The sequence below is a fragment of the Balaenoptera borealis genome (assembly GCF_965194805.1).
Source record: "Balaenoptera borealis genome assembly, chromosome: 5".
Lineage (NCBI taxonomy): Eukaryota > Metazoa > Chordata > Mammalia > Artiodactyla > Balaenopteridae > Balaenoptera > Balaenoptera borealis.
In genome coordinates this window covers 48,070,236-48,085,420 of record NC_138862.1, presented here as the reverse complement: position 1 = coordinate 48,085,420, position 15,185 = coordinate 48,070,236, and the positions used below count along the sequence as shown (strand labels likewise).

The 15,185-nt window shown below is 38.0% G+C and overlaps 1 protein-coding gene across 1 annotated transcript in view; it reads right to left on the bottom strand.

The window, feature by feature from the left end:
• Positions 1–15,185, bottom strand: part of LOC309628827 (cell cycle control protein 50C-like) — a 33,297-nt gene that overhangs the window by 7,577 nt on the left and 10,535 nt on the right. The window contains 3 exon segments of the mRNA XM_082392249.1: positions 2,975–3,111; positions 10,001–10,092; positions 11,373–11,474. Coding sequence (XP_082248375.1) covers positions 2,975–3,111; positions 10,001–10,092; positions 11,373–11,474 — 331 coding nt within the window.

The following is a 15,185-nucleotide window of genomic DNA, read 5'->3' as shown; positions in this document are numbered from 1 at the left end:
TGCCTAAGACAGTCCCAGTTTATGTCTGTTGTCCATTATCTCATCTGATTTAGCACTTATCCCAAGCAAATAATGTACATATAATTTCATCCTTTCAGCCATGGTCTTAGCTAGTAGTGAGAGATACCCATGTACAGTGAACAAAGTGCTTACTTTAATTAATGAAAGATAACCAGTGGCCCTTCATAGCAAAACATAACATATCCCTGTGACTCCTGCCACAGTTTGACAGTACAGCCCGTTAGGCCACAGCCTCTGTTTTGGCCTGTGAGACATGTGGAGCTGCCAGGCTGCAAGTCAGTGGGGTTGGTGGGAAATGTGGGATATTACAGATTATGTTATAGGCACAAGACGTAGTGTGAAAAACAGATGCTGAGCAGTGTTGCTGAGAGTAGTTTGAACTCTCTTGCAACAGTGTTATTTATTATATGGTGTAAAAATATAACTACCTTATTGTTTGGTTTTTTATTTGCTAGTAAATCCTTTTGGCTGTGAAGAGCTAAAACAAGGAACATACATGTTTAATGAAAAATTAAGCACAGTTTTTTTAAGAAAGTTGATGAATGTGATACTTGCAATGTTGGTTGACATATACCCCCCACCACGGGAACCATCATGAGTCAATGACCATGGGAAAAATCAAAAGACATAAATTGCTGAAGAACATCAGAATCTACTTCAAAAGTTTGCACTTATTTCTAAAAGCAATTACACTCCAATAAAGATGTGGAAAAAAAAAGAGTGTATTCAAAGACAGTGCTTTACCTCAAGGAGCTACAGAAAGTCCACTTCTATACCATTATGTGAGCATGACTTTTCATTTAGATCAAATGAGTTTCCTTCTAGTTTCACTTTTTTACTAATTTATTTTTTTTATAATCAAAGGAAAACTTTAATGTTTTGGCTCTATGAGCACAAAAAGAACCTTGTAAACAGTTAAATGAAAGCAGTTTTAAATCAATGTCTTCAGATGTATTCATCCATCTGAATACATTGGTTTGATTTTTTTTTTATTTGATTCTTCATGGAATCAAGGCAAAGCTTTTCAATATTCAATATTGGAAGATAAAACTGACATGATTATAAATATTACTATAAATTCAGTTAAAAAATTCAACAATCAAGTGCAAATATTTTGGATTTATAGTGATAACATAAATGCAAATTTGGTGGAGCACAACATCAGAGTAAAGATAATTTTCTTAGTAAATTGAGAAATTTATGGAGAAATGGGCTTAAAATTCGTTGTGAAACATATATAATTAACAACTGTATCCAAACAAGCTACAATATTTTGTTAATCAAAAAAAGAGCTGTAGTTGTGCAAATTTAAATATTTTCATATATTCACAGAGGAAATGAACTGCAAAATTTTTACAATGACAAAGATGTTAAAGAAATGCTTCAGCATGAGACTACATGTGGTCTGTCTTTGCTACACATCATCAACCAAAATTTTAGAAATGTTTGAGCCTTCAAAGAACTGTTTTCTATATCAAATGATATGTCCTACAATGATCCTGAACTTTTTCTTGGTAAATAAGCCCTCTAAGTTTTTGTGGAATTTTATTCAAAATAGTTGTAAAGTTTTAGACAAAGTATTCTACACATGGAATGCCACAAACCTTAGTTTTTGAGGATATAGTTAATTGTAATTATTGAAAATCAAGTTTGCAAACAAGAAGATATTGAAATTTACCCCTATAAAAGCAAGGGAACAATTGAACATATTATATAATGAGAGTTCAAAACGTGTACAAGATTTAATTTTTAAATTCTATAATTGTGTTTTGAAATATCTCAATTTATGTGAAAACTATTTTGATGGAGCTCCTATTTTAATTGGATAAAATTTTCTTCTCGATGAGAATTAAATGATATCCAGGAAATCTAAGATTTCATAGCATCTAAATTTAGTAAAACATTCAAAAAAATCATAGATAGAAAAATTGTGAAGTCAAAAAAAGACCTTGCCTATAAAAATATTTGGGCTCCAGGCGTGTGGGCCTCAGCAGTTGCAGCACACGGGCTCAGTAGTTGTGGCTTGCGGGCTCCAGAGCACAGGCTCAGTAGTTGTGGCGCATGGGCCTAGCCGCTCCGCGGCAAGTGGGATCCTCCCAGACCAGGGATAGAACCTGTGTCCCTTGCACTGGCAGGTGGATTCTTAACCACTGCACCACCAGGGAAGTCGTAGATATTTTCTCAGTTAAAAAAAAGTTATGGTCAAAAGAGAAGAATCAATTAAAGGTGCAACAATCTGAAACTGATTAACCACAAAATGCACTTCAAAAAAAGAGTGCAGACAATTTTGTGAAAAAATTTAAAATATTTTAACAAAATATTTTTAAAAATACAAAAACCCAAATTTTTCATTAGAAAAATCCAGGTGCATGAAATGAAGACAGATATGGCCAAGAAACTGATTAAAGTGTGTGACTCTGTATCCAGAATAATTATTCTGTTTATATTATCTTTTAGCATTTAGATAATACTTAAAGTATTTTTTAAGTTGGTTTAATGTACACAGATATATTTTAATCTTTGAAATAATTGCATTTTTAAAATAGTTTGTAATAGAATTATTTTATATGCCCATCAATATGGTAATGCCAATTTATTGATCAATAAATAAAACTTTCAAATTAATATATAACTTTAGTTATTCTAGGGACCCCTTTCACTCTCAAAAGTACACCAGTTTGAACAGTAAATTAAAGATCACATAATTATAGATGAAGGAACAAGTTTCTTAAAACATTGCCTTTTCCTAATGGTAAACTAGAAAGAACTGGGGTACCAATCATTTCATGTTTCTGACAGGTATGTGATGGAGGTGCCCACAGGTAGGAAATATTATAACCAAAAGGTGGTCAGCAAAGAAGTAAACAAGGCGGAATCATAAACATGCCCCCACACATCAAAACCGAAGTTTCTATAAAGAGAGGAGAATATTGAGCTAATGTATGGATCTTACCTGCAAATGCACTAGAAAGATTTTGGAAACTTGGATTCTGAAACTTGACATACTTGTCTGTCCACCATGTAATTCCACTCCTTATCATTGGTACTTTGATATGGATAGATGAATTAAGGTTGTAAGAAAGAATAATGGTGTCTGTAGGCAAATTAAAAACTGTGTTAGATTCAAGTAAGCATTTTTTGCCACACTTGGAAGTGCACAACCAGACACAGCTGAAAAAGCAGGGTTTGAGTAGACTCTCCACATACCTACATGGCATAGATGCTGGAATCAGAAGACTATTCTTTTTCTTGCTAAGGCCCCAATTATTGAAAAATACTCTTAGACTCCATTTGACTCATGTTTCCTAACTACAAATCTGTGGTAAGGGAGAACTTATTTGCAAATGAAATATCATAAATCAGTGGATAATGTATACAAACAGTACTTTAAAAACTGCCACTCATCCTACACCCAGCGGGACCCACCCACGGTTAGGGGTCCAGCAGCGATGGGGGAGACCCTGGGGGAGACAGCGGGGGAGGAGCGCGAAGGAACGGAAAGGAATGTGGCCAGCACTTTCCCTGTCCACTTAGGCACCGGGAGCCTACTGGACTCCTGGGCCTAATCCTCTGCCCTCAGAGCCTCCCTCCTGCAGCGCAGAGCCAAAGCCTCACCTCTACACCCCCACCCAGGGCCCTACCTCCGAACTCCGGAATGCCACACTCCAGAGGCCCTCCTTTCCACGTGCTGCAGCTGCCCTTTCCCGCAGGTCCTAAGCAGAGGCCCTGCCCCACGCTTGAACGTCACCCCCCCTCCCGCCTAGGTTCCGCCCCACCCTAAACTCCGCCCCTGCCTAAGTTCCACCCCGCCTAAGCTCCGCCCCCATAGCCAAGGCTTTTTTTTTTTTCTTTTCTTTTCTTTTTTCCTCTTTCAGAATGGGGTTCTGTTTTACCTTGGTGATTCATTGTTGATCCTTTTATATTTTTATTTTTCCTAATAAATGTTTTACTTTTCTAATTTTATTTTATTCTTTATACTTTGTTAGTGATCTCTCCTTTTGGCTTGTCCCCCCCCCCCCCTTTTCTTCTTTTTTCTGGTGTGGTTTTATTTTACCTTGTTGCAATTGTTTCAATTATAGTTTTATTTTTCCTAATATATTTTTTATCTTTCTAATTTTATTTTGTTTTCTATTCTTTGATATTGTACTGCTCTTTTTTTTCTTTCTTTCTTCCTTTTTTTTTTTTTTTTTTACTGCACCACGAAGCTTGCGGGATCTTGGTTCCCAGGCCAGAGGTCAGACAACGAGCTCCTGTGGTGGGAGCTCCGAGTCCACACCGCTGGACTAACAGAGAACCTCAGACCCCAGGGAATATCAATTGGAGTGAGACCTCCCAGAGGTCCTCATCTCAGCACCAAGACCCAGCTCTATCCAACTGCCTGCAGACTCCAGTGCTGGATGTCTCAGGCCAAACAACCAGTAAGACAGGAATACAGCACCACCCATCAAAAAAAAAAAAAAAAAAAGAAAAGACAAAAAAATACGTTACAGACAAAGGAGCAAGGTAAAAACCTACAAGACCAAATAAATGAAGATGAAATAGGCAACCTACCTGAAAAAGAATTCAGAGTAATGATAGTAAGATGATCCAAAATCTTGGAAACAGAATGGAGAAAATACAAGAAACATTTAACAAGGATCTAGAGGAACTAAAGAGCAAACAAACAGTGATGAACAACACAATTACTGAAATTAAAAATACTCTAGAAGGAATCAATAACAGAATAACTGAGGCAGAAGAACAGATAAGTGAGCTGGAAGATAAAATGGTGGAAAAGACTGCCAGGGAGCAGAATAAAGAAAAAAGAATGAAAAGAATTGAGGACAGTCTCAGAGACTTCTGGGACAACATTAAATGCACCAACATTCAAATTATAGGGGTCCCAGAAGAAGAGAAAAAGAAAGGGTCTGAGAAAATATTTGAAGAGATTATAGTCGAAAACTTCCCTAACCTGGGAAGGGAAATAGTCAAGTCCAGGAAGCACAGAGAGTACCATAAAGGATAACCCCAAAGAGAAACACACTGAGACACATACTAATCAAACTATCAAAAATTAAATACAGGGCTTCCCTGGTGGCGCAGTGGTTGGGAATCTGCCTGCTAATGCAGGGGACACGGGTTCGTGCCCTGGTCTGGGAAGATCCCACATGCTGTGGAGCAACTAGGTCCGTGAGCCACAACTGCTGAGCCTGCACGTTTGGAGCCTGTGCTCCACAACAAGAGAGGCCACGACAGTGAGAGGCCCGTGCACCGTGATGAAGAGTGGCCCCTGCTTGCCGCAACTAGAGAAGGCCCTAGCACAGAAACGAAGACCCAACATAGCAATCAATCAATCAATAAATAACTCTTTTAAAAAAAATTAAATACAAAGAAAAAATATTAAAAGCAACAAGGGAAAAGCAACAGATAACATACAAGGGAATCCCCATAAGGTTAACAGCTGATCTTTCAGCAGAAACTCTGCAAGCCAGAAGGGAGTGGCAGGACATATTTAAAGTGATGAAAGGGAAAAACCTAAAACCAAGATTACTCTACCCAGCAAGGATCTCATTCAGAGTCGATGGAGAAATTAAAACCTTTACAGATAAGCAAAAGTTAAGAGAATTCAGCACCACAAAACCAGCTTTACAACAAATGCTAAAGGAACTTCTCTAGGCAGGAAACACAAGAGAAGGAAAAGGGCTACAAATACAAACCCAAAACAATTAATAAATGGTAATAGGAACATACATATTGATAATTACCTTAAATGTAAATGGATTAAATGCTCCAGCCAAAAAGACATAGATTGGCTGAATCAATACAAAAACAAGACCTGTACATATGCTGTTGACAAGAGACCCACTTCAGACCTAGCGACACATACAGACTGAAAGTGAGAGGATGGAAAAAGATATTCTATGCAAATGGAAATCAAAAGAAAGCTGGAGTAGCAATTCTCATATCGGACGAAATAGACTTTAAAATAAAGACTATTACAAGAGAAAAGAAGGACACTACATACTGATCAAGGGATCAATCCAAGAATATATAACAATTGTAAATATTTATGCACCCAACATAGGAGCACCTCAATACATAAGGCAAATGCTAATAGCCATAAATGGGAAATTGACAGTAACACAATAATAGTGGGGGACTTTAACACCCCACTTTCACCAATGGACAGATCATCCAAAATGAAAATACATAAGGAAACACAAGCTTTAAATGACACATTCAACAAGATGGATTTAACTGATATTTATAGGACATTCCATCCAAAAACAACAGAATACACTGTCTTCTCAAGTGCTCATGGAACATTCTCCAGGACAGACCATATCTTGGGTCACAAATGAAGCCTTGGTAAATTTAAGAAAACTGAAATTGTGTCAAGTATCTTTTCTGACCACAATGTTATGAGACTATATATCAATTACAGGAAAAAATCTGTGAAAAATACAAACACATGGAGGCTGAACAATCCACTACTAAATAACCAAGAGATCACTGAAGAAATCAAAGAGGAAATCAAAAAATACCTAGAAACAAATGGCAATGAAAATACTACGACCCAAAACCTATGGGATGCAGCAAAAGCAGTTCTAAGAGGGAAGTTTAGAGCAATACAAGCCTACCTCAACAAACAAGAAACATCTCAAATAAACAACCTAACCTTATACCTAAAGCAATTAGAGAAAGAAGAACAACAACAACAAAAAAAACCCCAATGTTAGCATAAGGAAAGAAATCATAAAGATCAGATCAGAAATAAATGAAAAAGAAATGAAGGAAACAATAGCAAAGATCAATAAATCTAAAAGCTGGTTCTTTGAGAAGATAAACAAAATTGATAAACCATTAGCAAGACTCATCAAGAAAAAAAGGGAGAAGACTCACATCAACAGAATTAGAAATGAAAAAGGGGAAGTAACAAGTGACACTGCAGAAATACAAAGGATCATGAGAGATTACTACAAGCAACTGTATGCCAATTAAAATGGATAACCTGGAAGAAATGGACAAATTCTTTGAAAAGCACAACCTTCTTAGACTGAGCCAGGAAGAAATAGAAAATATAAACAGACCAATCACAAGCATTGAAATTGAAACTGTGATTAAAAATCTTCCAACAAACAAAAGCCCAGGACCAGATGGTTTCACAGGCGAATTCTATCAAACATTTAGAGAAGAGCTAACATCTATCATTCTCAAACTTTTCCAAAATATAGCAGAGGGAGGAACACACCTAAACTCATTCTACGTGGCCACCATCACCCTGATACCAAAACCAGACAAAGATGTCACAAAAAAAAGAAAACTACAGATCAATATCTCTGATGAACATAGATGCAAAAATCCTCAAAAAAATACTAGGAAACAGAATCCAACAGGACATTGAAAGGATCATACACCATGATCAAGTGGGGTTTATCCCAGGAATGCAAGGATTCTTCAGTATACGCAAATCAATCAATGTGATACACCATATTAACAAATTGAAGAAGGAAAACCATATGATCATCTCAATAGATGCAGGAAAAGCTTCTGACAAAATTCAACACCCATTTATGATAAAAACTCTCCAGAAAGTGGGCATAGAGGGAACCTACCTTAACATAATAAAGGCCATATATGACAAACCCACAGCCAACATCATTCTCAATGGGGAAAAACTGAAACGATTTCCACTAAGATCAGGAACAAGACAAGGTTGCCCACTCTCACCACTATTATTCAACATAGTTTTGGAAGTTTTAGCCACAGCAATCAGAGAAGAAAAATAAATAAAAGGAATCCAAATCAGAAAAGAAGGAGTAAAACTGTCACTGTTTGCAGGTGACATGATACTATACATAGAGAATCCTAAAGAAGCTACCAGAAAACTACTAGAGCTAATCAATGAATTTGGTAGAGTAGCAGGATACAAAATTAATGCACAGAACTCTATTGCATTCCTATACACTAAGGATGGAAAATCTGTAAGGGAAATTAAGGAAACACTCCCATTTACCATTGCAACAAAATGAATAAAATACCTAGGAATAAACCTACCTAAGGAGACAAAAGACCTGTATGCAGAAAACTCTAAGACACTGATGAAAGAAATTAAAGATGATACAAATAGATGGAGAGATATACCATGTTCTTGGATTGGAAGAATGAACATTGTGAAAATGACTCTACTACCCAAAGCAATCTACAGATTCAATGCAATCCCTATCAAACTACCCATGGCATTTTCCACAGAACTAGAACAAAAAATTTCAAAATTTGTATGGAAACATAAAGGACCCCTAATAGCCAAAGCAATCTTGAGAAAAAAAAATGGACCTGGAGGAATCAGGCTCTCAGACTTCATTCTATACTACAAAGCTATAGTAATCAAGACAGTATGGTACTGGCACAAAAACAGAACTATAGATCAATGGAACAGGATAGAAAGCCCAGAGATAAACCCATGCACATAGGGTCACCTTATCTTTGATAAAGTAGGCAAGAATATACAGTGGAGAAAAGACAGCATCTTCAATAAGTGGTGCTGGGAAAACTGGACAGCTACATGTAAAAGAATGAAATTAGAACACTCCCTAACACCATACACAAAAATAAAGTCAAAATGGATTAAAGACCTAAATGTAAGGACAGGCACTATAAAACTCTTAGAGGAAAATATAGACAGAAGACTCTATGACATAAATCACAGCAAGATCCTTTTTGACCCACCTCCTAGAGAAATGGAAATTAAAACAAACAAATGCAACCTAATGAAACTTAAAAGCTTTTGCACAGCAAAGGAAACCATAAACAAGACCAAAAGACAACCCTCAGAATGGGAGAAAGTATTTGCAAACAAAGCAACTGACAAAGGATTAATCTCCAAAATATACAAGCAGCTCATGCAGCTTAATATCAAAAAAACCAAACAACCCAATCCAAAAATGGGCAGAAGACCTAAACAGACATTTCTCCAAAGAAGATATACAGATTGCCAACAAACACATGAAAGGATGCTCAACATCACTAATCATTAGAGAAATGCAAATCAAAACTACAATGAGGTATCACCTCACAACGGTCAGAATGGCCATCATCAAAAAATCTACAAACAATAAATGCTGGAGAGGGTGTGGAGAAAAGGGACCCTCTTGCACTGTTGGTGGGAATGTAAATCAGTACAGCCACTATGGAGAACAGTATGGAGGCTCCTTAAAAAACTAAAAATAGAAGTACCATATGACCCAGCAATCCCACTACTGGGCATATACCGTGAGAAAACCATAATTCAAAAAGAGTCACATACCACAATGTTCATTGCAGCACTATTTATAATAGCCAGGACATGGAAGCAACCTAAGTGTCCATTGAGATGAATGGATAAAGAAGATGTGGCACATATATACAATGGAATATTACTCAGCCATAAATAGAAATGAAATTGAGTTATTTGTAGTGAGTTGGATGGACCTAGAGTCTCTCATACAGAATGAAGTAAGTCAGAAAGAGAAAAACAAATACCGTATGCTAACACATATATATGGAATCTAAAAAAAAAAAAAAATGGTCACGAAGAACCTAGGGGCAAGAAGGGAATAAAAACGCAGACCTACTAGAGAATGGACTTGAGGATACAGGGAGGGGGAAGGGTAAGCTGGGACAAAGTGAGAGAGTAGCATTGACATATATACACTACCAAATGTAAAATAGATAGCTAGTGGGAAGCAGCTGCGTGGCACAGGAGTTCAGCTCGGTGCTTTGCGACCACCTAGAGGGGTGGGATAAGGAGGTTGGGAGGGAGATGCAAGACGGAGGGGATGCATATAGCTGATTCACTTTGTTTTACAGCAGAAACTAACACAACAGTGTAAAGCAATTATACTCCAGTAAAGATGTTAAAAAAAAAATGAACTGCCACTCAGCTGCAGGAGTAATCTTCTGGATATTTAGATTGTTACACACTCATGAAAGGGAAGATGATGGAGATAGGAAAAGACACCTATCATTGAACATGCTATTGGCAATAGCACCACAAGGAGCGATGGGGATCCCATTGTGGGAGGTTTTGAATGGAGCACAGTTTCTAACATCCTGGATGAGAAATGATACAGGAATAAGTGTTTTTGGTAAAATCTCTTAAAATGCTGGAAGTGAAAATACTGGCAGTGTAAATCAACCCATGATGATCCACTGGCACACACTGAGATTATGGGCTGCTACCTGCTGTTCCCAGGCTGCTGGCTCACCTAGACTAGAAAATTTTTGTGTTTTGGAGATATGTATGTGTGTACGTGCACGTGTGTGTAGTTTCTTTCCTCATTAACAGTACATAGCATACCAAATATGTCTGCAGGAAGAAATTTTACTTTGCTTGCTGTGCTAAATACCACACTAAGCCCACAGTGGAATATATTTTTAAAAGGTTTTTCTTATTGGATTGTAACTTATATTCTAAAAAGTATATAAATTGTGAGTCTACAGTTGGATGACTTATCACAGGGAAATCCACCCACCTAACTACAAGAATACATTTTTAAAAGAGTGGCTGCTAAAAATCATTTGGTTAACCCTGTTATATAATGCCAGTATAGAAAAGGTTTCCTTCTAGCTTTTCTTGCCAGCATGCTGAATATCATTTACCAAGAGTTAAATTTTGTAATCTTAGGTCTGAAAGAATATTCGTTAAACCAAAGGCTTTTATTCAATCAAGTAGAGCCCAGTTTCCTTAAACTAGGCTGATTGAAGCCCCCAGTTATAAAAAAGGACAATGGTGGATATAGAGTGAGCTAGGCTGAGACCAATCACTCAAGGTTACTATCAAAATAGTTGGTGCATCCATCAACTAAAATGGGCAACTTTAAAGATAACTACAGAAATTAAGTATGAGAAAATAATATTGAAATCTAATTGATGTGTCAGTCATTCAAAGAAGCAAAAAACTGTACTGTTTGAAGCAGCTCCAGTATGCCATCACTTTATTAAGAGAAACATAAATCCCGAATTGTGGTTGAAAGGTACTTGAAGATTTGCCCTTCTGACACATTCATTATTACCAAGACTTGGGCAGTCCAATATGTATCTGGTTTTAATATAAAATGCTGTCAAATAAAAAAATGGTCGGTGCATGAAAGGATAAACATCTAATTGGACAAGATTCACATTCCTGCTCTGAAGAGGGCAAGTGCTCCTTCTCAATAGCAGTTATCCTGAATACTCAGCCCCTTCAGGTCACGCAAGAATGAAATGAGCATTTCTGTCTTGTAAATACTTAGCTTTTGAGTTTATTTTCCATACTGTCTTTTAGACTGAAAGATCCATCTGGCTTAAAAAAAAAAAAAAAGAGTATTATACCAAGTTAAATAAAGCCTTACCTTTACATCTGTACCCACCAGTTGGCTATTACTTCTGGATAGAATATATCGATAGAGGTTCTGATAGAAGCCATACAATTTGTAGTACATATAAACATTACCCTGTAGAGGAGAACAGCAAGATGTAAGAAGAGAGAAAAATAAACTGAAATATTAATAAACATGGACAAGAGTTTTAAAATATAAGAAGTAGTACCGGGTTTCCCTGGTGGCGCAGTAGTTGAGAATCTGCCTGCCAATGCAGGGGACACGGGTTCGAGCCCTGGTCTGGGAAGATCCCACATGCCGCGGAGCAACTAGGCCCGTGAGCCACAACTACTGAGCCTGCGCGTCTGGAGCCTGTGCCCCGCAACAAGAGAGGCCACGACAGTGAAAGGCCCGCGCACAGCGATGAAGAGTGGCCCCCACTTGCCGCAACTAGAGAAAGCCCTCGCACAGAAATGAAGACCCAACATAGCCAAAAATAAATAAATAAAAATAAAAAAAAAAAGAAGTAGTACCAAAAAATATTGATGTGAACTGAAAGTTTCTTTATATCAGATAGAAACCCAAGAAATTATTTTTAAAAATCAGTATTGGAAAATCCTGGTCTACACAAAATTATTAAAATGACTACATAACTTATTTTTAATGTTTTTGTAAGGGCTACCACATTCTTGCCTTGAAAAAATTTTATAACTAGGCTTTGTATTCTCAATATATAAAATTTGATTTTACAAATATTTCCCAGCAATACTAGGAAAGATGCTTTGCCTAGGGGTTGTGGTAAGCATCAAATTCACATGGTCTCAAAGCAAATCCATGAAACATAATTTAAAGTTGGAGCCACTGAGCATGTTTAGGCGCATGTTCACGATTGCCCATGTGAAAGACATAAGCCCAGCTCCTTGGTGTCCAGCTCCGGTGTTGTCTTTTTATCACCAGGATCTAGCACAGTACTGTGGCATATTATACTTGGTTAAGAAATGGTGAACCATTTGTTATGGACAAAAAGATGGAATAGTTCACTGATCTAGAAGAAAGGTGGTTTTCACCTTAGCAATAAGCAGCCTTGTGGCCATGAGAGATGGGCCTTTTCATGGATTTTGCCGAATGAGGCTGCCCATTCACAGGCTACCATTGTGCTTCTACATTCATGGTGAAATACCAAGGCCCTAGAACTTCTCCTTCTTTTTTTTTTTTTTAAAGTTTTTATTTATTTATTTATTTTTGGCTGCATTGGGTCTTCATTACTGCACAAGGGCTTTTCTCTAGTTGCGGCGAGCGGGCGCTGCTCTTCGTTGCGGTGCGCAGCCTTCTCATTGCGGTGGCTTGTCTTGTTGCAGAGCATAGGCTCTAGGAGCCTGGGCTTCAGTAGTTGTGGCATGTGGGCTCAGTAGTTGTGGCATGTGGGCTCTAGAGCGCAGGCTCAGTAGTTGTGGCGCACGGGCTTAGCTGCTCCGCGGCTTGTGGGATCTTCCCAGACCATGGCTCAAACCCGTGTCCCCTGCATTGGCAGGTGGATTCTTAACCACTGCGCCACCAGGGAAGCCCCCTAGAACTTCTCCAAGTGGGCTTGATACAGATTTTACTAACAGCACATACGATGCAAATGTAAATGTCGAAGGTAGCTATTTATAATTAATATTCTACCTACCTCCAAAATAATGAAGGTATGCATCTAAAAATATGAAGGCCTAAATTTTATTAAGTGCCTCCCATATGTCAGGTGCTATGTTCAGTGCTAGAAATACAAAAGTATTCCTTTACAGTTCCCTGAGTCAACTGATTCTTTTATGCTATGCAAATTTGGCCTCGCCCTAAGGACCTTTAAGAGGATGAGTATGGAAGATGGGAGCTGGTACCCAGGTTAGGCTGAAAATAAAGGTCATGGTAAGTGTGACCAGTTACAGAAAACAACAAAGGCTGAAGAGCTTAGTCCCTGGTAAGAGAAAAGCCTCTGGAACACTGAGAAAGGGAGATGCTGGGCCCTAAGAGGCGGGCTACAACATCATAAACAGAGAGCGTGGATGTGAAGGTGAACAAGCCAGGCATAGCAGGAATGACAGATTATATTTCCTCACCAAAGGAGGGAACCTCTACTGATGACCCACAACTACAGAAAATATGAAATCCATGGAATGGAACTTACCATACATTTTCTTGGAAGCTAAAAAGAGCATTCTACTAACCCAAAGTTATATACTCATATAAACATGACAAAATAAATAGAGAACACTCACATGCTGGAGACAGAAGTGTTTTAATAAACTTTTTTCAATAATTCTTTGTCCAAGATTTTACAAGGCCTCCAAGATCATCATCTTTTTGATTAGTCCTGGAGGCACAATGCACTTTATAGTGTTTCTTTTCTTCCGTGGTACTTGGTGCAGGATTCCTAGTTTAAGGCAGAGAGCCGTGCGTGGATTTGTCATCTAGCGTGTGTAATGTGTGTGAACTTGTGGGCAGAAGGCTCTGTGCTTGCCCTGAGTAGTTTGGTTAGATTTTTATGAGAAAGCCTTTGCCTCAAAGGAATGGTTAGCAGCTGGTAACACTTATTTGCCTTTAGGATTTCAAAGGACACAGACAGATGGGAACTTGAAGCCCTTTAATGTTTTATCTTTTGGATATTTTTTCTTCAAAATTTTAAGCACCCTGTGCCCCCCAAGAAGGAACCAATCCTGCTGACACCTTGATTTCAGACTTCTGATTTCTAGAATTGTGAGAAAATAAATATCCAATGTTTAAAGAAAAAAAAAAGCAACACTAACTTTTACTTTGTGGGGGCAGCATGGTGAGTTACGGAAGGCAAGAAAGTACACAATTGTAGAGAACTAGAATTTTGACCTTTAACAAAAGAGCACAGATATAAATCTTCCCTCCCGGGACTTTATATAGATATCACTTACAACTCAAGTACAACTCAGTAATTTTCTCATAATTTACATCAGACTTACTCACAAAAATGATTAGAGATACAGATGTATTCAGATTATTACTGATGCCAACATGCTTTCATCTGGGATCAAGGGGGAAATAGGAAAGGGACACATAAAACCAAAGCTTCCTAGAGCATAAAGCAATATAATTTATCACTTTATCTTTTTTTCCATTCATTTAAAATTTCAGCAAACATTTTCTAAGCATCTACCACGTAAAACATACTGTGCTATGCCCCTGTGAAGGAAGCAAAGATTCTTATGTTCATTCAATAAACATTAATTGGGCAACTACAGGATGTCAGGCATAGTTATAGGTGCTTGGGATACAATAGTGAGAGACAGATAATAAACAATACATATAATAAACTTTTAATTTATATAGTAAGTTGGAAGGTGATAAGTACTATGGAAAAAATGGAAATTACAGTAAGGTAATAAGAATCAGGAGTGCAGGGCTGGGGTGAGCAGACAGGATGAAGTATGAAATAGGATGGCTAGTGTAGGCCTGATTAGGTGATGGCTGAGCCAAACAGGACCTGAAGGCAGCAGGGGAGTTAGCTGAGTGGATGTCAGGTACAGAGAAGAAGAGAATGCCTGACTTGTTTGAGGAATGAGGAGGCCGGTGTGGTCAGAGAGGGGGTGGGGAAGAGAATGGAGAGAGGAGGTTAGGAGGAGGTAAGAAGCCAGATCACATAGGCCTTGTAAGGACTTAGGCTTTTTCACTGAGTAGAAAGAGAAGCCATTGCAGGGATTTTTGAGCAAAGGAATAACATGATATGACTTATAATTTAAAACGTTCACTCTGGCTGCTCTATTGAGACATGGATATAACAGGGAGACCTGATAGGAGGCTACTGTAGAAATCCAGGTGAGATGTGAGGGTGGCATGGAG